At 49.0% G+C, this 22173-nt stretch overlaps 1 protein-coding gene across 1 annotated transcript in view; it reads right to left on the reverse strand.

Moving 5' to 3' along the window:
* Positions 1–22167, reverse strand: part of LOC311115598 (E3 ubiquitin-protein ligase ZNF598-like) — a 68323-nt gene extending 46156 nt beyond the window's left edge. The window contains exons 1-3 of the mRNA XM_084190759.1: positions 21844–22167; positions 5585–5697; positions 2397–2526 (exon numbers count right to left, since the gene is read on the reverse strand). Coding sequence (XP_084046885.1) covers positions 2397–2526; positions 5585–5697; positions 21844–22014 — 414 coding nt within the window. The 5' untranslated portion in view covers positions 22015–22167. The remainder of the gene's footprint in view (positions 1–2396; positions 2527–5584; positions 5698–21843) is intronic.
* Positions 22168–22173: the final 6 nt, after the last annotated feature.

Below are 22173 nucleotides of genomic sequence, written 5' to 3' on the forward strand. Positions count from 1 at the left end.
CCAGACAGACAGACACAGCAGCCAGACAGACAGACAGACACAGCAGCCAGACAGACAGACAGACACAGCAGCCAGACAGACAGACACAGCAGCCAGACAGACAGACACAGCAGCCAGACAGACAGACACAGCAGCCAGACAGACAGACACAGCAGCCAGACAGACAGACAGACACAGCAGCCAGACAGACAGACAGACACAGCAGCCAGACAGACAGAGCAGCCAGACAGACAGACAGACAGACACAGCAGCCAGACAGACAGACAGACACAGCAGCCAGACAGACAGACACAGCAGCCAGACAGACAGACAGACAGACACAGCAGCCAGACAGACAGACAGAGCAGCCAGACAGACAGACACAGCAGCCAGACAGACAGACACAGCAGCCAGACAGACAGACACAGCAGCCAGACAGACAGGTACAGCAGCCAGACAGACAGACAGGTACAGCAGCCAGACAGACAGACAGGTACAGCAGCCAGACAGACAGACAGGTACAGCAGCCAGACAGACAGACAGGTACAGCAGCCAGACAGACAGACAGGTACAGCAGCCAGACAGACAGACAGGTACAGCAGCCAGACAGACAGACAGGTACAGCAGCCAGACAGACAGACAGGTACAGCAGCCAGACAGACAGACAGGTACAGCAGCCAGACAGACAGACAGGTACAGCAGCCAGACAGACAGACAGGTACAGCAGCCAGACAGACAGACAGGTACAGCAGCCAGACAGACAGACAGGTACAGCAGCCAGACAGACAGACAGGTACAGCAGCCAGACAGACAGACAGGTACAGCAGCCAGACAGACAGACAGGTACAGCAGCCAGACAGACAGACAGGTACAGCAGCCAGACAGACAGACAGGTACAGCAGCCAGACAGACAGACAGGTACAGCAGCCAGACAGACAGACAGGTACAGCAGCCAGACAGACAGACAGGTACAGCAGCCAGACAGACAGACAGGTACAGCAGCCAGACAGACAGACAGGTACAGCAGCCAGACAGACAGACAGGTACAGCAGCCAGACAGACAGACAGGTACAGCAGCCAGACAGACAGACAGGTACAGCAGCCAGACAGACAGACAGGTACAGCAGCCAGACAGACAGACAGGTACAGCAGCCAGACAGACAGACAGGTACAGCAGCCAGACAGACAGACAGGTACAGCAGCCAGACAGACAGACAGGTACAGCAGCCAGACAGACAGACAGGTACAGCAGCCAGACAGACAGACAGGTACAGCAGCCAGACAGACAGACAGGTACAGCAGCCAGACAGACAGACAGGTACAGCAGCCAGCCAGACAGGTACAGCAGCCAGACAGACAGGTACAGCAGCCAGACAGACAGGTACAGCAGCCAGACAGACAGGTACAGCAGCCAGACAGACAGGTACAGCAGCCAGACAGACAGACAGGTACAGCAGCCAGACAGACAGGTACAGCAGCCAGACAGACAGGTACAGCAGCCAGACAGACAGGTACAGCAGCCAGCCAGACAGACAGGTACAGCAGCCAGCCAGACAGACAGACAGGTACAGCAGCCAGACAGACCGGTACAGCAGCCAGACAGACAGACAGGTACAGCAGCCAGACAGACAGGTACAGCAGCCAGACAGACAGGTACAGCAGCCAGCCAGACAGACAGGTACAGCAGCCAGACAGACAGACAGGTACAGCAGCCAGACAGACAGACAGGTACAGCAGCCAGACAGACAGACAGGTACAGCAGCCAGACAGACAGGTACAGCAGCCAGACAGACAGGTACAGCAGCCAGCCAGACAGACAGGTACAGCAGCCAGACAGACAGACAGGTACAGCAGCCAGACAGACAGACAGGTACAGCAGCCAGCCAGACAGACAGGTACAGCAGCCAGACAGACAGGTACAGCAGCCAGACAGACAGGTACAGCAGCCAGACAGACCGGCACAGCAGCCAGACAGACAGGTAGGGTTGGGCAGTATACAGATTTTCATATCGTCCTTCTCTCACCCTGCGATTTACGGTATTACCGGTTTAGTACACAAGGGGGCGCCAAAAACACAAAAAGCCCATTGGGCATTTATTACCAGAATGCTAACAAAACTTGCACAAGTAATACAAATGCTACAAATATTTTTTGTTGTTGAAAAACATCAAAATAAATAGTTTAAAACGGTATTGAAAAACCATCCCGTGGCTATTTCCAAATACCCTGGTATACGGTATACCGCCCAAGCCTACAGACAGGTATAACAGACATGCAGACAGACAGACAGACAGACAGACAGACAGACAGACAGACACAGGTAAAACTGGCAGACAGACAGGTAAAACTGGCAGACAGGCAGACAGGTAAAACTGGCAGACAGACAGACAGACATAACAGACAGACAGGTAACCTACCTGCAGGTGTTTGGTACAGAGTTTACAACAGAAGAGTTCATGTTGTTTCCTCATGTGCTGCTCCAACTCCTCAAACTTAGAGAAGACTTTAGACTCTGGACAGATAGGACACTCAGACAGCAGCAGGGTCCTACAGGAAGAGAGAGAGAGATAGGACACTCAGACAGCAGCAGGGTCCTACAGGCAGAGAGAGAGAGAGACAGAGAGAGAGAGAGAGAGAGACAGAGAGACAGAGACAGAGAGAGACAGAGACAGAGACAGAGAGAGAGACAGAGAGAGAGACAGAGAGATAGACAGAGAGAGAGACAGAGAGAGAGAGAGACAGAGACAGAGAGAGTGAGAGAGAGAGACAGAGAGAGTGAGAGACAGAGAGAGAGACAGAGAGAGAGACAGAGAGAGAGACAGAGAGAGAGACAGAGAGAGAGGACACTCAGACAGCAGCAGTGTCCTACAGGCAGAGAGAGAGAGAGGGGTGGAAGAGAGACATGAGGAAGAGAGAGAGAGAGAGGGGTGGAAGAGACACAGAGAGACATGAGGAAGAGAGAGAGAGGGGTGGAAGAGAGACATGAGGAAGAGAGAGAGAGAGGGGGTGGAAGAGAGACAGAGAGACATGAGGAAGAGAGAGAGGGGTGGAAGAGAGACATGAGGAAGAGAGAGAGAGGGGTGGAAGAGAGACATGAGGAAGAGAGAGAGAGGGGTGGAAGAGAGACATGAGGAAGAGAGAGAGAGAGGGGGGTGGAAGAGAGACAGAGAGACATGAAGAGAGAGAGAGAGGGGGGTGGAAGAGAGACAGAGAGACATGAGGAAGAGAGAGAGGGGTGGAAGAGAGACATGAGGAAGAGAGAGAGAGGGGTGGAAGAGAGACATGAGGAAGAGAGAGAGAGGGGTGGAAGAGAGACATGAGGAAGAGAGAGAGAGGGGGGGGTGGAAGAGAGAGAGAGACATGAGGAAGAGAGAGAGGGGTGGAAGAGAGACATGAGGAAGAGAGAGAGAGGGGTGGAAGAGAGACATGAGGAAGAGAGAGAGAGAGGGGTGGAAGAGAGACATGAGGAAGAGAGAGAGAGAGGGGGGTGGAAGAGAGACAGAGAGACATGAGGAAGAGAGAGAGGGGTGGAAGAGAGACATGAGGAAGAGAGAGAGAGGGGGGGGTGGAAGAGAGAGAGAGACATGAGGAAGAGAGAGAGGGGTGGAAGAGAGACATGAGGAAGAGAGAGAGAGGGGTGGAAGAGAGACATGAGGAAGAGAGAGAGAGGGGTGGAAGAGAGACATGAGGAAGAGAGAGAGAGAGGGGGGTGGAAGAGAGACAGAGAGACATGAGGAAGAGAGAGAGGGGTGGAAGAGAGACATGAGGAAGAGAGAGAGGGGTGGAAGAGACAGAGGAGGAAGAGACAGAGAGACGGGAGAGAGGAAGAGACGGGAGAGAGGAAGAGACGGGAGAGAGGAAGAGACGGGAGAGAGGAAGAGACGAAGAGGAGAGAGGTCCAGGAGAGAGGGCCAGGAGAGTATGCCAGGAGAGTAGGCCAGGAGAGAAGGCCAGGAGAGAGGGGAGAGGGCTTGGAGAGAGGGCCAGGAGAGAAGGCCAGGAGAGAGGGCCAGGAAAGAGGGCCAGGAAAGAGGAGAGGAGAGGAGAAAGGAGAAGGCCAGGAGAGAGGAGAGGAGAGAGGGCCAGGAGAGAGGAGAGAGGGCCAGGAGAGGAGAGGGGGCCAGGAGAGGAGAGGGGGCCAGGAGAGAGGAGAGAGGGCCAGGAGAGGAGAGAGGAGAGAGGGCCAGGAGAGGAGAGGGGGCCAGGAGAGAGGAGAGGGGGCCAGGAGAGGAGAGGGGGCCAGGAGAGAGGAGAGGGGGCCAGGAGAGGAGAGGGGGCCAGGAGAGAGGAGAGAGGGCCAGGAGAGGAGAGAGGAGAGAGGGCCAGGAGAGGAGAGGGGGCCAGGAGAGAGGAGAGGGGGCCAGGAGAGGAGAGGGGGCCAGGAGAGAGGAGAGGGGGCCAGGAGAGAGGAGAGGGGGCCAGGAGAGGAGAGGGGGCCAGGAGAGAGGAGAGGGGGCCAGGAGAGAGGAGAGAGGGCCAGGAGAGGAGAGAGGAGAGAGGGCCAGGAGAGGAGAGAGGAGAGAGGGCCAGGAGAGGAGAGAGGAGAGAGGGCCAGGAGAGGAGAGGGGGCCAGGAGAGGGGGCCAGGAGAGAGGAGAGAGGGCCAGGAGAGGAGAGAGGAGAGAGGGCCAGGAGAGAGGAGAGGGGGCCAGGAGAGGAGAGGGGGCCAGGAGAGAGGGCCAGGAGAGAGGAGAGGGGGCCAGGAGAGAGGGCCAGGAGAGGAGAGAGGAGAGAGGGCCAGGAGAGGAGAGGGGGCCAGGAGAGAGGAGAGAGGGCCAGGAGAGGAGAGGGGGCCAGGAGAGAGGAGAGGGGGCCAGGAGAGAGGAGAGGGGGCCAGGAGAGAGGGCCAGGAGAGAGGGGAGAGGGCCAGGAGAGGAGAGAGGAGAGAGGGCCAGGAGAGGAGAGGGGGCCAGGAGAGGAGAGGGGGCCAGGAGAGAGGGCCAGGAGAGGAGAGGGGGCCAGGAGAGGAGAGGGGGCCAGGAGAGGAGAGGGGGCCAGGAGAGGGGGCCAGGAGAGGAGAGGGGGCCAGGAGAGGAGAGGGGGCCAGGAGAGGAGAGGGGGCCAGGAGAGGGGGCCAGGAGAGGAGAGGGGGCCAGGAGAGAGGAGAGAGGGCCAGGAGAGAGGAGAGAGGGCCAGGAGAGGAGAGGGGGCCAGGAGAGAGGAGAGGGGGCCAGGAGAGAGGAGAGAGGGCCAGGAGAGGAGAGAGGAGAGAGGAGAGGGGGCCAGGAGAGGTGGCCAGGAGAGGGGTCCAGGAGAGGGGGCCAGGAGAGAGGGCCAGGAGAGAGGGCCAGGAGAGAGGGCCAGGAGAGAGGAGAAGGCCAGGAGAGAGGAGAGGAGAGAGGGCCAGGAGAGAGGAGAGAAGGCCAGGAGAGAGGAGAGAGGGTCAGGAGAGAGGAGAGAAGGCCAGGAGAGAGGAGAAGGCTAGGAGAGAGGAGAGGAGAGAGGGCCAGGAGAGAGGAGAGGAGAGAGGGCCAGGAGAGAGGAGAGGAGAGAGGGCCAGGGGAGGAGAGAGGGTCAGGAAAGAGGAGAGGAGAGAGGAGAGGAGAGAGTGCCAACAGGAGGAGAGAGGTCCAGGAGAGAGGTCCAGGAGCAGCAGAGCAGTGTACCTGAACTGAGCGTATATCTTGGGGTCTGTAAAGTAGATGTCATGTTTCCTCTCCACCTGCAGCGTCTGGAGGGGCAGAGCAGAGAACGCCACCAACTTCTGCACAAACACCACCTAGACACACACAAACGCTTTGTTAAATGGAATCATCAGGACTTAACATGTATCTGACCTGCCCACTGTTAGCTGTGGTCAAGCCCTTGGGCTTTTCCAATTCAAACTTCATTACAATCTCAATAAACCTCAACGGGAGTCATATTATATAATGTGTATTATTTAATGTGTGTGTTATTTAACATTACTATTAAAATAGTACTCACTTATATGAATGGGTAATTGTTTACAAGTTGCTAGCTACCCCCATAAAGCAATCACCGAAAACCACATATTTTCCATGATCTTCTGTGGCTTGGTAACTTCCTGCTGTGCTTATGGAGTGCTTATGGGTAATGGGAACGAGGCTTATGGGTAATGGGAACGAGGCTTATGGGTAATGGGAACGAGGCTTATGGGTAATGGGAACGGGGCTTATGGGTAATGGGAACGGGGCTTATGGGTAATGGGAACGAGGCTTATGGGTAATGGGAACGGGGCTTATGGGTAATGGGAACGGGGCTTATGGGTAATGGGAACGAGGCTTATGGGTAATGGGAACGGGGCTTATGGGTAATGGGAACGGGGCTTATGGGTAATGGGAACGAGGCTTATGGGTAATGGGAACGAGGCTTATGGGTAATGGGAACGAGGCTTATGGGTAATGGGAACGAGGCTTATGGGTAATGGGAACGGGGCTTATGGGTAATGGGAACGGGGCTTATGGGTAATGGGAACGGGGCTTATGGGTAATGGGAACGGGGCTTATGGGTAATGGGAACGGGGCTTATGGGTAATGGAACGAGGCTTATGGGTAATGGGAACGAGGCTTATGGGTAATGGGAACGAGGCTTATGGGTAATGGGAACGAGGCTTATGGGTAATGGGAACGAGGCTTATGGGTAATGGGAACGAGGCTTATGGGTAATGGGAATGAGGCTTATGGGTAATGGGAACGAGGCTTATGGGTAATGGGAACGGGGCTTATGGGTAATGGGAACGGGGCTTATGGGTAATGGGAACGGGGCTTATGGGTAATGGGAATTAGGCTTATGGGTAATGGGAACGGGGCTTATGGGTAATGGGAACGAGACTTATGGGTAATGGGAACGGGGCTTATGGGTAATGGGAACGGGGCTTATGGGTAATGGGAACGGGGCTTATGGGTAATGGGAACGGGGCTTATGGGTAATGGGAACGAGGCTTATGGGTAATGGGAACGGGGCTTATGGGTAATGGGAACGGGGCTTATGGGTAATGGGAACGGGGCTTATGGGTAATGGGAACGAGGCTTATGGGTAATGGGAACGAGGCTTATGGGTAATGGGAACGGGGCTTATGGGTAATGGGAACGAGGCTTATGGGTAATGGGAACGGGGCTTATGGGTAATGGGAACGAGGCTTATGGGTAATGGGAACGAGGCTTATGGGTAATGGGAACGAGGCTTGACCACAGATGATCCATTATATTGACCAGATACTCCAGTGGCCGCTCTAACCAAATGGGAGCCAATGAGAAGGCAGATACGCGTGTGAGAAACGGTTTCCACTAGTTACCACAGCCACAAAGTCAATATTAGTTATATGGTCAAAATCCATGAAAAGTGCTTTTTGTTCTTAGTTTAAGGTTAGGCATAATCTTAGCAGTGTGGTTAACAATCACATTTTAAATGAGAGAAATTGTAGAAATAGGGAGGGTTTATGAATTTGTGACTTTGGTAACTAGTGACCAGCAGGCAGAACTCCGATATACAGTGTTTATTCTCTATTTGCTGGGATGCCACGTGTCCAACTTATATCAGGACACTCCTAACAACCTAACTATTACCAACAGGGTTTGGAACCAAAATTACTTTCCAATTGTTTCGTTCTGAACAGATTTTTTTCCGACCAGCAAAATAAAAGTTCTGAACCAGTTCGACCCCCAAAACAAAGTAACGGTTTATAAAAACCTTTGAAATACACATATTTTTATAAATCACTTCCGTTCTCAGGTTCTGCTCTTAGAAAGCTTGATTTGATATAAAGTTACAGAAACAAGTTTGAGGAAAAAGTAACTAAACAAAACATCAACTGAAACAATGTTTCTCTCGTGTTTTGAATGAAAAGGTCATATTTTGCAACATCCCAAAATAAATGCTCTCTCTGAAAAGAGGCTCTCCTCCATCTTGTCTTGCGTTGGTTGTGAAACCCTATGCTCTCTGTCCAGCAGGGTTGCCAGGTCTAGCTGAAATTCAGTCCAAAGACCACTCAACCCGCCCACAAGGCCTGAAAACTAGTCCAAGAGGAGTTGCCACATTTATCCAATATACCATTTTTCCTTAACGGTATTGAGCGAATTAAGAAGGAATAGACATATCTTGTAACGACGTAAGAAGCTACATTCGGTTTTCCATCAATATGACAATTATCGCGAGCTAATGTGACTTAAAGCTGCAATAGGTAACTTTTTCAAATAGAATTGTGAGTTACAGATCTGTCATTCTCATTGAAAGCAAGTCTAAGAAGCGGTAGATCTGTTCTATGAGCGATATTTCTGTTTCCCGTTCTTAAGTTTCGTTTTTGCGTCTTTTACTTTTGGTTTTGTACACCAGCTTCAAAAACCTGAAAATATTATATTTTTGGTTATTGATAAGATTTCACAGCGGTTTAGATGGTACAATAATTGTAATTATTTTGCACTATGGCCTATTTATTGCCTTACCTCCATAACTTGCTACATTTGCACACACTGTATATATATTTTCTGTTGTATTTTTGACTTTGTTTTGTTTACCCCATATGTAACTCTGTGTTGTTTTTATCGCACTGCTTTGCTTTATCTTGGCCAGGTCGCAGTTGTAAATGAGAACTTGTTCTCAACTGGCTTACCTGGTTAAATAAAGGTGAAATTAAAATTTTTGAAAATAAAACAATGATTCTCTACACTTGTTGATAGCTTGTTTTGTCACAAACTGAAATTAGGCAAACTATTAGAATTTTAGCAACCAGGAAACGGAGGAGTGATTTCTACATATTGCACCTTTAATAAAGTAATTTGAATATGTCATAAGAGAAAAGATAATTGGCCCTTAAACTCGCCAGATCATTTTCCATCAATGGATGTCAATTTAACGCGTTTGACTTCTATGATTGTAAATAAATCCCTTTTGGCATGTGCACAATTCTAGATAAATCCTTTTTGGCATGTGCACAATTCTAGATAAACCGTTATAAAATGTGTAATTATGTTAAGACTACAAACCGCTATAAAATGTGTTATTATGTTAAGACTACAAACCGTTTGTGAGATTGACTTGTCATTTCAATAGGTATAGGCTACTGACTAAAATCTGGGTTTATGATTGTAATTAAACTTTACCATGGTTTGCTTAGCTAGCCCCCGATAAGCCCACAGCCCCTGATAAGACCACAGCCCCTGATAAGCCCACAGCCCCTGATAAGACCACAGCCCCTGATAAGCCCACAGCCCCCGATAAGCCCACAGCCCCCGATAAGACCACAGCCCCTGATAAGCCCACAGCCCCCGATAAGCCCACAGCCCCCGATAAACCCACAGCCCCCGATAAGCCCACAGCCCATTTCAGATCGCCTACACAAGCCTAGGCAAGATGTAAGCTGAATTATTTAGCGGTTTGCTTAGTTCAAATTGACAGACTAATTTATTCAACATGAATAGCGAGTCCATTTCGAGGTAAGTGTTTCCCCAATAGCCTGCTGGAATAGGCTACTGAGGATGAGGTCGTCATTTCAAATCATTAGATCAAAGATTAATATGGATATCAACTGAATATGCTTGTCAACAATAACCAGTGTTTTTTTGTTGTTTTGTTTTCATGTAGCCCAATCTAACTGACCTTCAATCTAATGCATTCTAACAGCCTGTAGTCTAATCTGACCATGACCTTCAATCTAATGCATTCTAACAGCCTGTAGTCTAATCTGACCATTACCTTCAATCTAATGCATTCTAACAGCCTGTAGTCTAATCTGACCATGACCTTCAATCTAATGCATTCTAACAGCCTGTAGTCTAATCTGACCATTACCTTCAATCTAATGCATTCTAACAGCCTGTAGTCTAATCTGACCATGACCTTCAATCTAATGCATTCTAACAGCCTGTAGTCTAATCTGACCATGACCTTCAATCTAATGCATTCTAACAGCCTGTAGTCTAATCTGACCATGACCTTCAATCTAATGCATTCTAACAGCCTGTAGTCTAATCTGACCATTACCTTCAATCTAATGCATTCTAACAGCCTGTAGTCTAATCTGACCATGACCTTCAATCTAATGCATTCTAACAGCCTGTAGTCTAATCTGACCATGACCTTCAATCTAATGCATTCTAACAGCCTGTAGTCTAATCTGACCATTACCTTCAATCTAATGCATTCTAACAGCCTGTAGTCTAATCTGACCATGACCTTCAATCTAATGCATTCTAACAGCCTGTAGTCTAATCTGACCCATGACCTTCAATCTAATGCATTCTAACAGCCTGTAGTCTAATCTGACCATGACCTTCAATCTAATGCATTCTAACAGCCTGTAGTCTAATCTGACCCATGACCTTCAATCTAATGCATTCTAACAGCCTGTAGTCTAATCTGACCATGACCTTCAATCTAATGCATTCTAACAGCCTGTAGTCTAATCTGACCCATGACCTTCAATCTAATGCATTCTAACAGCCTGTAGTCTAATCTGACCCATGACCTTCAATCTAATGCATTCTAACAGCCTGTAGTCTAATCTGACCCATGACCTTCAATCTAATGCATTCTAACAGCCTGTAGTCTAATCTGACCATTACCTTCAATCTAATGCATTCTAACAGCCTGTAGTCTAATCTGACCATTACCTTCAATCTAATGCATTCTAACAGCCTGTAGTCTAATCTGACCCATGACCTTCAATCTAATGCATTCTAACAGCCTGTAGTCTAATCTGACCATGACCTTCAATCTAATGCATTCTAACAGCCTGTAGTCTAATCTGACCATTACCTTCAATCTAATGCATTCTAACAGCCTGTAGTCTAATCTGACCCATGACCTTCAATCTAATGCATTCTAACAGCCTGTAGTCTAATCTGACCATGACCTTCAATCTAATGCATTCTAACAGCCTGTAGTCTAATCTGACCATTACCTTCAATCTAATGCATTCTAACAGCCTGTAGTCTAATCTGACCATTACCTTCAATCTAATGCATTCTAACAGCCTGTAGTCTAATCTGACCCATTACCTTCAATCTAATGCATTCTAACAGCCTGTAGTCTAATCTGACCCATGACCTTCAATCTAATGCATTCTAACAGCCTGTAGTCTAATCTGACCCATTACCTTCAATCTAATGCATTCTAACAGCCTGTAGTCTAATCTGACCATTACCTTCAATCTAATGCATTCTAACAGCCTGTAGTCTAATCTGACCATGACCTTCAATCTAATGCATTCTAACAGCCTGTAGTCTAATCTGACCATGACCTTCAATCTAATGCATTCTAACAGCCTGTAGTCTAATCTGACCATGACCTTCAATCTAATGCATTCTAACAGCCCGTAGTCTAATCTGACCATGACCTTCAATCTAATGCATTCTAACAGCCTGTAGTCTAATCTGACCCATTACCTTCAATCTAATGCATTGTAACAGCCTGTAGTCTAATCTGACCCATTACCTTCAATCTAATGCATTCTAACAGCCTGTAGTCTAATCTGACCCATGACCTTCAATCTAATGCATTCTAACAGCCTGTAGTCTAATCTGACCATGACCTTCAATCTAATGCATTCTAACAGCCTGTAGTCTAATCTGACCCATGACCTTCAATCTAATGCATTCTAACAGCCTGTAGTCTAATCTGACCATTACCTTCAATCTAATGCATTCTAACAGCCTGTAGTCTAATCTGACCATTACCTTCAATCTAATGCATTCTAACAGCCTGTAGTCTAATCTGACCATGACCTTCAATCTAATGCATTCTAACAGCCTGTAGTCTAATCTGACCATTACCTTCAATCAAATGCATTCTAACAGCCTGTAGTCTAATCTGACCATGACCTTCAATCTAATGCATTCTAACAGCCTGTAGTCTAATCTGACCATGACCTTCAATCTAATGCATTCTAACAGCCTGTAGTCTAATCTGACCATGACCTTCAATCTAATGCATTCTAACAGCCTGTAGTCTAATCTGACCATTACCTTCAATCTAATGCATTCTAACAGCCTGTAGTCTAATCTGACCATGACCTTCAATCTAATGCATTCTAACAGCCTGTAGTCTAATCTGACCCATTACCTTCAATCTAATGCATTCTAACAGCCTGTAGTCTAATCTGACCATGACCTTCAATCTAATGCATTCTAACAGCCTGTAGTCTAATCTGACCATGACCTTCAATCTAATGCATTCTAACAGCCTGTAGTCTAATCTGACCATTACCTTCAATCTAATGCATTCTAACAGCCTGTAGTCTAATCTGACCATGACCTTCAATCTAATGCATTCTAACAGCCTGTAGTCTAATCTGACCATGACCTTCAATCTAATGCATTCTAACAACAGCTGATTTGCAACTGCCATAGAACGGTGACCATGATCACAATTCATAACTTCCAATGTAATTAACTAAACACGGCCATTCATATATTTGCATAATAACAAGCTGAATTTAGACTATTTATTGAATATGTGTCTGCCAGCTCCAGGTTGGCTACACAAGTGGCACAAATTGATTTGTAATGACTCCAGTGATATCGTCATTGACATATTTATCGTATCAAACGGTGGGCTACAGTAGCCTACAACGGCATAGACATTAACAGGCTACTCAAAATGGACAACAGCTGCAAAAGTATAATTCTCCACAGATACATTTACATTTACGTCATTTAGCAGACGCTCTTATCCAGAGCGACTTACAGGAGCAATTAGGGTCAAGTGCCTTGCTTAAGGGCACATGGACAGATTTTTCACCTAGTCTGCTCGGGGATTAGAACCAGCGACCTTTCGGTTACTGGCACAACGCTCTTAACCACTAAGCTACCTGTCGCATTAACTGCAGTTACTGTCAGTTTCATTGTGGACTTCTCCCCATGACAGAGGCACGGATGGGAGTTCCATAACTTACATTTCAGATTTCCACTCGACACCCCAGAACTGAGCGTGTGTAAAACCCTTAGCTCCATACGGTTTTCCAGAAAGCAAAGTTGATATTAGAATGCATTTTAAAACCACCTAACAAGCGAATGTCTGTAATGCGCTCCAGTGCGCCTAGTCGTTTTCCAGTGTTTGTCGCCGTTATTTCTTGATGTGCATCAGTTCTAGCGTGTTAAATATGTTTTATGGAGAAAAAAGGAGGTTGGAAATAGACGTCTCCATAATGACAAACTAAAACTGGTCAAAAGTTGTCAGGAACTAGGAAACTCAGAAATGTCTGACTTGCTGATTGGTTGAACGAGGCACGTGTAATAACTGCAGCCAGTTAGCAAGTCGGACATTTCAGAGTTTCCGAGTTCCGACTAGCATGTGAAGGCAGCAATAGTCTCCTCCCACTCACGTGACTCAGCTGCAGCGGTCTTTCAACACACACCCAAAGACAGCACAGTATGAAGACAGGAAGAAACTGCTTCCCCAAAGACAGCACAGTATGAAGACAGGAAGAAACTGCTTCTCCAAAGACAGCACAGTATGAAGATAGGAAGAAACTGCTTCCCCAAAGACAGCACAGTATGAAGATAGGAAGAAACTGCTTCCCCAAAGACAGCACAGTATGAAGACAGGAAGAAACTGCTTCCCCAAAGACAGCACAGTATGAAGATAGGAAGAAACTACTTCCCCAAAGACAGCACAGTATGAAGATAGGAAGAAACTGCTTCCCCAAAGACAGCACAGTATGAAGACAGGAAGAAACTGCTTCCCCAAAGACAGCACAGTATGAAGACAGGAAGAAACTGCTTCTCCAAAGACAGCACAGTATGAAGACAGGAAGAAACTGCTTCCCCAAAGACAGCACAGTATGAAGACAGGAAGAAACTGCTTCCCCAAAGACAGCACAGTATGAAGACAGGAAGAAACTGCTTCTCCAAAGACAGCACAGTATGAAGACAGGAAGAAACTGCTTCCCCAAAGACAGCACAGTATGAAGACAGGAAGAAACTGCTTCCCCAAAGACAGCACAGTACGAAGACAGGAAGAAACTGCTTCTCCAAAGACAGCACAGTATGAAGACAGGAAGAAACTGCTTCCCCAAAGACAGCACAGTATGAAGACAGGAAGAAACTGCTTCCCCAAAGACAGCACAGTATGAAGACAGGAAGAAACTGCTTCCCCAAAGACAGCACAGTATGAAGACAGGAAGAAACTGCTTCCCCAAAGACAGCACAGTATGAAGACAGGAAGAAACTGCTTCCCCAAAGACAGCACAGTATGAAGACAGGAAGAAACTGCTTCCCCAAAGACAGCACAGTATGAAGACAGGAAGAAACTGCTTCCCCAAAGACAGCACAGTATGAAGACAGGAAGAAACTGCTTCCCCAAAGACAGCACAGTATGAAGACAGGAAGAAACTGCTTCCCCAAAGACAGCACAGTATGAAGACAGGAAGAAACTGCTTCCTCAAAGACAGCACAGTATGAAGACAGGAAGAAACTGCTTCTCCAAAGACAGCACAGTATGAAGACAGGAAGAAACTGCTTCCCCAAAGACAGCACAGTATGAAGACAGGAAGAAACTGCTTCCCCAAAGACAGCACAGTATGAAGACAGGAAGAAACTGCTTCTCCAAAGACAGCACAGTATGAAGACAGGAAGAAACTGCTTCCCCAAAGACAGCACAGTATGAAGACAGGAAGAAACTGCTTCCCCAAAGACAGCACAGTATGAAGACAGGAAGAAACTGCTTCTCCAAAGACAGCACAGTATGAAGACAGGAAGAAACTGCTTCCCCAAAGACAGCACAGTATGAAGACAGGAAGAAACTGCTTCCCCAAAGACAGCACAGTATGAAGACAGGAAGAAACTGCTTCCCCAAAGACAGCACAGTATGAAGACAGGAAGAAACTGCTTCCCCAAAGACAGCACAGTATGAAGACAGGAAGAAACTGCTTCCCCAAAGACAGCACAGTATGAAGACAGGAAGAAACTGCTTCCCCAAAGACAGCACAGTATGAAGACAGGAAGAAACTGCTTCCCCAAAGACAGCACAGTATGAAGACAGGAAGAAACTGCTTCCCCAAAGACAGCACAGTATGAAGATAGGAAGAAACTGCTTCTCCAAAGACAGCACAGTATGAAGACAGGAAGAAACTGCTTCCCCAAAGACAGCACAGTATGAAGACAGGAAGAAACTGCTTCCCCAAAGACAGCACAGTATGAAGATAGGAAGAAACTGCTTCCCCAAAGACAGCACAGTATGAAGACAGGAAGAAACTGCTTCCCCAAAGACAGCACAGTATGAAGACAGGAAGAAACTGCTTCCCCAAAGACAGCACAGTATGAAGACAGGAAGAAACTGCTTCCCCAAAGACAGCACAGTATGAAGACAGGAAGAAACTGCTTCCCCAAAGACAGCACAGTATGAAGACAGGAAGAAACTGCTTCCCCAAAGACAGCACAGTATGAAGACAGGAAGAAACTGCTTCCCCAAAGACAGCACAGTATGAAGACAGGAAGAAACTGCTTCTCCAATAGAAATCCAAGATCATGCTTGTAGGTGATGTCATGGCGACGGTGGCTAGCTAAGCTCATGCCCAGAAACATGTCATCAGGTCTAACGGTCGTCTCGCGCCGAACTGCGCAGGCCGTCAAATCAAAGGCACTCCTTCCATATAGTCCCCTGTAGCTCAGTTGGTAGAGCATGGCGCTTGCAACGCCAGGGTTGTGGGTTCGTTTCCCACAGGGGTCCAGTATGAAAATGTATGCACTCACTAACTGTAAGTCGCTCTGGATAAGAGCGTCTGCTAAATGACAAATGTAAAAATTTTAATATAAAAAGTATTTTTTTACCCCCTTTTCCTCCCCGATTTCATGATATCCAATTAGTAGTTACGAGCTTGTCTCATCGCTGCAACTCCCCAACGAGCTCGGGAGAGGCAAAGGTCGAGTCATGCATCCTCCAAAATATGACCCGCCAAGCCGCGCTACTTCTTAACACATTGCTCGCTTAACCCGGAAGCCAGCCGCACCAATATGTTGGAGGAAAACCCACTCAACTGACGACGAAGTCAGCTTGCAGGTCCCCGGCCCGCCACAAGGAGTCGCTAGAGCGCAACGAGCCAAGGAAATCCCCCCCCAGCCAAACCCTCCCCTAACCAGGACGACGCGGCTGTAGTGCGATACAGTGCCTTAGAAGTCTTGCGATGTTGCACTTCTGGGTTTAGAAACTCTGTGACACGCCCCTACGGCCATCCCCTTCCCCACCACTCACCTCAGCAACAGCTGGCCTCACTGCCTGATCACAGACAGAACAATGAGCCAGATATTTCACTGGATGTATAAATGTGAAGCATCCGGTTGGCGTTTCCACTCACTACCAAATATGGTGATGAGAGGAAGCCCAGTGGCCGGTAGAGGGAGAAGATGGAACGAGATGGATTTTGGCCGACATTCTGCAAATGTTCTCATCGATGAAACTTCTGTTCCCAAAACTAAAATCAGTTACGAACAGAGTGGACTAAGTTTAGTTTACTTTATCATTTGCCAAAGTTTCCAAAAAGTGCAAAGGCAAATTTAGTTTTTGCACACCCACATGTCACAGAGTAGGTGTTCCCTAATGGAAATATGCAAATACATGCTAAAACGAGCCAATAGGATCTCGCTAGCTCGTGCTTGGCTCTGCCCACCTCATTGCTTGTTCTGCCCACTATGACTCATTTGTTCCCATTGGAAACGACAGGCTGTGGTCTCTTGGGTTAGTTTTAAACATCTTTGGCCTGATTCTCTGGTAGTCAGCAGCAGCAGGTCACAGTGAAACAGAAATATAGATTTATGTTGAGAGATGCCATGACGGCCGCAGTGCAATTTAGAAGAGTTGCCCAAAAACCTGCAACCAATAACTTTTCACCCAAGACATCGATTTCAAAGTAGCTAAATTTCAGGAAAACCGCGGACATGGCAACCCTGCCGTCCAGTAGCGGAACCATGGCAACCCTGCCGTCCAGTAACAAAACCATGGCAACCCTGCCCTCCAGTAGCAAAACCATGGCAACCCTGCCCTCCAGTAGCAAAACCATGGCAACACTGCCCTCCAGTAGCAAAACCATGGCAACCCTGCCCTCCAGTAGCAAAACCATGGCAACCCTGCCCTCCAGTAGCAAAACCATGGCAACCCTGCCCTCCAGTAGCGGAATGAGCTTGCATGAAGATGATGTACAGTGTAGTTAAATAGAGATACACTATATATACACAGGTATGTGGACACCCCTTCAAATTAGTGGATTCAGCTATTTCAGCCACACCCGTTGCTGACAGGTGCATAAAATTGAGCACACAGCCATGCAATCTCCATAGACAAACATTGGCAGAAGAATGGCCTTACTGAAGAGCTCAGTGACTTTCGACGTGGCACAGTCATACGATGCCACCTTTCCCACAAGTCAGTTCGTCAAATTTCTGCCCTGCTAGAGCTGCCCCGGACAACTGTAAGTGCTGTTATTGTAAAGTGGAAACGTGTAGGAGCAACAATGGCTCAGCCGCGAAGTGGTAGGCCACACAAGCTCACAGAACGGGACCGACTGAGCGCGTAGCGCGTAAAAATCGTCTGTCCTCGGTTGCAACACTCACTACCGAGTTCCAAACTGCCTCTGGAAGCAACATCAGCACAAGAACTGTTCGTCGGGAGCTTCATGAAAATGGGTTTCCATGGCCGAGCAGCCCCACACAAGCCTAAGATCACCATGTGCAATGCCATGCGTCAGCTGGAGTGGTGTAAAGCTCGCCGCCATTGGACTCTGGAGCAGTGGAAACGCATTCTCTGGAGTGATGAATCAAGCATCACCATCTGGCAGTCCGACGGACTAAACTGGGTTTGGCGGATGCCAGGAGAACGCTACCTGCCCCAATGCATAGTGCCAACTGTAAAGTTTGGTGGAGGAGGAATAATGGTCTGGGGCTGTTTTTCATGGTTCGGGCTCGGCCCCTTAGTTCCAGTGAAGGGAAAGCTTAATGCTACAGCATACATTCTAGACGATTCTGTGCTTCCAACTTGGTGGAAACAGTTTGGGGAAGGCCCTTTCCTGTTTCAGCATGACAATTAACCCGTGCACAAAGCGAGGTCCGTACAGAAATGGTTTGTTGAGATCGGTGTGGAAGAACTTGACTGGCTTGCACAGAGCCCTGACCTCAACGCCTGCGTCATGCCGTGTTGACGTGCTAGTCGGAACTAGGAAACTCAGAAATGTCCAACTTGCTAATAGCTAAGCTAAACATAGATTCACATAGTTTATCAGTCGCTCTGTGAACGACGATAACTTCAGAACAAAGTTTACTACTAATACAAAAGTTGTCAATGTCTTTGCAATTGATACAAACAAGCAATGTATAAAAAGCTACTACAAATGAAAACTGAGATGAATGCATTTAAATATAAACAGTAGGCTATCGGCCCATTTCAAGCATATTGAAATACAGTTCATGTTCAATCAATTGACTTCTATTTTGCTACTTGTACTCTTCACTACTGTCTGTAATTTGTCAATATATGTCATGTGGAGCCTAACATGCGAGCAATGATGTGCCAAATCAGTGATTTAGTGCATTTTTATTGAGTAAACATTAGACCTAATGTATCTCTAGGAGCTGATCCGTCGTCAGTATTGTGAAATTATTATAAATGTTAAAGGTAATATTTGAATGGAGAAAACGGATTCTAGAGCAGCGCTCCCTTTCTTTCGATCTATCAGTATCGATACACGCTCCAACGACGCACTTAACGACCGCTCTCTCTGCGTGGTGTTTGGGGGAAACGGCATGACGACCGCTCTCTCTGCGTGGTGTTTTGGGGAAACGGCATGACGACCGCTCTCTCTGCGTGGTGTTTGGGGTTAACGGCATGACGACCGCTCTCTCTGCGTGGTGTTTTGGGGAAACGGCATGACGACCGCTCTCTCTGCGTGGTGTTTTGGGGAAACGGCATGACGACCGCTCTCTCTGCGTGGTGTTTTGGGGAAACGGCATGACGACCGCTCTCTCTGCGTGGTGTTTTGGGGAAACGGCATGACGACCGCTCTCTCTGCGTGGTGTTTGGGGGAAACGGCATGACGACCGCTCTCTCTGTGTGGTGTTTTGGGGAAACGGCATGACGACCGCTCTCTCTGCGTGGTGTTTGGGGGAAACGGCATGACGACCGCTCTCTCTGCGTGGTGTTTGGGGGAAACGGCATGACGACCGCTCTCTCTGCGTGGTGTTTTGGGGAAACGGCATGACGACCGCTCTCTCTGCGTGGTGTTTTGGGGAAACGGCATGACGACCGCTCTCTCTGCGTGGTGTTTGGGGGAAACGGCATGACGACCGCTCTCTCTGCGTGGTGTTTTGGGGAAACGGCATGACGACCGCTCTCTCTGCGTGGTGTTTTGGGGAAACGGCATGACGACCGCTCTCTCTGCGTGGTGTTTGGGGGAAACGGCATGACGACCGCTCTCTCTGCGTGGTGTTTGGGGGAAACGGCATGACGACCGCTCTCTCTGCGTGGTGTTTTGGGGAAACGGCATGACGACCGCTCTCTCTGCGTGGTGTTTTGGGGAAACGGCATGACGACCGCTCTCTCTGCGTGGTGTTTGGGGGAAACGGCATGACGACCGCTCTCTCTGCGTGGTGTTTGGGGGAAACGGCATGACGACCGCTCTCTCTGCGTGGTGTTTTGGGGAAACGGCATGACGACCGCTCTCTCTGCGTGGTGTTTGGGGGAAACGGCATGACGACCGCTCTCTCTGCGTGGTGTTTGGGGGAAACGGCATGACGACCGCTCTCTCTGCGTGGTGTTTTGGGGAAACGGCATGACGACCGCTCTCTCTGCGTGGTGTTTGGGGGAAACGGCATGACGACCGCTCTCTCTGCGTGGTGTTTTGGGGAAACGGCATGACGACCGCTCTCTCTGCGTGGTGTTTTGGGGAAACGGCATGACGACCGCTCTCTCTGCGTGGTGTTTGGGGGAAACGGCATGACGACCGCTCTCTCTGCGTGGTGTTTGGGGGAAACGGCATGACGACCGCTCTCTCTGCGTGGTGTTTGGGGGAAACGGCATGACGACCGCTCTCTCTGCGTGGTGTTTTGGGGAAACGGCATGACGACCGCTCTCTCTGCGTGGTGTTTTGGGGAAACGGCATGACGACCGCTCTCTCTGCGTGGTGTTTGGGGGAAACGGCATGACGACCGCTCTCTCTGCGTGGTGTTTTGGGGAAACGGCATGACGACCGCTCTCTCTGCGTGGTGTTTTGGGGAAACGGCATGACGACCGCTCTCTCTGCGTGGTGTTTTGGGGAAACGGCTTGACGACCGCTCTCTCTGCGTGGTGTTTTGGGGAAACGGCATGACGACCGCTCTCTCTGCGTGGTGTTTTGGGGAAACGGCATGACGACCGCTCTCTCTGCGTGGTGTTTTGGGGAAACGGCATGACGACCGCTCTCTCTGCGTGGTGTTTTGGGGAAACGGCATGACGACCGCTCTCTCTGCGTGGTGTTTTGGGGAAACGGCATGACGACCGCTCTCTCTGCGTGGTGTTTGGGGGAAACGGCATGACGACCGCTCTCTCTGCGTGGTGTTTTGGGGAAACGGCATGACGACCGCTCTCTCTGCGTGGTGTTTGGGGGAAACGGCATGACGACCGCTCTCTCTGCGTGGTGTTTGGGGGAAACGGCATGACGACCACTCTCTCTGCGTGGTGTTTTGGGGAAACGGCATGACGACCGCTCTCTCTGCGTGGTGTTTGGGGGAAACGGCATGACGACCGCTCTCTCTGCGTGGTGTTTTGGGGAAACGGCATGACGACCGCTCTCTCTGCGTGGTGTTTTGGGGAAACGGCATGACGACCGCTCTCTCTGCGTGGTGTTTTGGGGAAACGGCATGACGACCGCTCTCTCTGCGTGGTGTTTTGGGGAAACGGCATGACGACCGCTCTCTCTGCGTGGTGTTTGGGGGAAACGGCATGACGACCGCTCTCTCTGCGTGGTGTTTTGGGGAAACGGCATGACGACCGCTCTCTCTGCGTGGTGTTTTGGGGAAACGGCATGACGACCGCTCTCTCTGCGTGGTGTTTGGGGGAAACGGCATGACGACCGCTCTCTCTGCGTGGTGTTTTGGGGAAACGGCATGACGACCGCTCTCTCTGCGTGGTGTTTGGGGGAAACGGCATGACGACCGCTCTCTCTGCGTGGTGTTTGGGGGAAACGGCATGACGACCGCTCTCTCTGCGTGGTGTTTTGGGGGAAACGGCATGACGACCGCTCTCTCTGCGTGGTGTTTGGGGGAAACGGCATGACGACCGCTCTCTCTGCGTGGTGTTTTGGGGGAAACGGCATGACGACCGCTCTCTCTGCGTGGTGTTTTGGGGAAACGGCATGTAACATCTTCGGCCGTTGTAGGACAGATGGATAGTTAAAATACTCAAACCAAAATTCCATCGCTATCGGGAAACCGGGCCCTGGTCAATATAATCGGTGGCTAGGTCCAGGGAGGGGGGTGACTGTCCCGTCGCCGCTAGTAAATTAGAAACTGGCATTACATAACCACCACCCCATCATGACAGCTCCCTCATAAGACACATATGTGACCTTACATGGCCTTATCGCAACTGTTACATACTTATTAGTTACCTGGTGACAATAACACTTTTATTTTATAACTAACCTCATTGTTCTATTTGTGATAACACTCAAGCTAACGTTAGTCGTTAACGCGTTAGCTAGCTAGGTAATTTAACTGAGTGGGTGGGGGGGGTAGCCAGTCTGCCTATTACCACTTACAAACTACAAATATAATGTCTTAACTTTCACGAACAGTTATCTAGCTAAATAAAAACCGATGACTAGCTAGTTAGTCAGTCAGTGAGTGAGTGAGATTCTAGAAACGTAGCTGGCTAGCAAGCTGGCCAGACATCACGGCCTGTACTGTCACGGCGCATCCCCGGCGCCAGAGTAGTCGGGACGCCGTACCTTGTCGAGCTCCTCCCGGCAGACGGCGCAGTACTTCTGGTCGCACAGCACCCTCATTTTGGTAGAGCAGCGGTAGCACACCGGGTGATCGCATTTTCCCAGGGCAAAGATGTCGAGCTCCTGACAACACAGAACACAGTTCCGCTCGTAGTTGTTAGATGTTGATTCCATGGCAGTTAAAAAAAGGCACAAAACTGATTTATATTTGGTTTCCGGGCTGAATCGCCGACGTTAGGGAGTAGCTGGGGTTGCTAAACAGCGGCAGTTAGTTAAAAGAAGCAGATATCGTCTGTGTTTGTAATGACACGGAAGTCCTACAGTCACTCAGGC

The sequence above is a fragment of the Coregonus lavaretus genome, assembly GCF_964263955.1.
Source record: "Coregonus lavaretus genome assembly, contig: HAP1_SCAFFOLD_145, whole genome shotgun sequence".
Lineage (NCBI taxonomy): Eukaryota > Metazoa > Chordata > Actinopteri > Salmoniformes > Salmonidae > Coregonus > Coregonus lavaretus.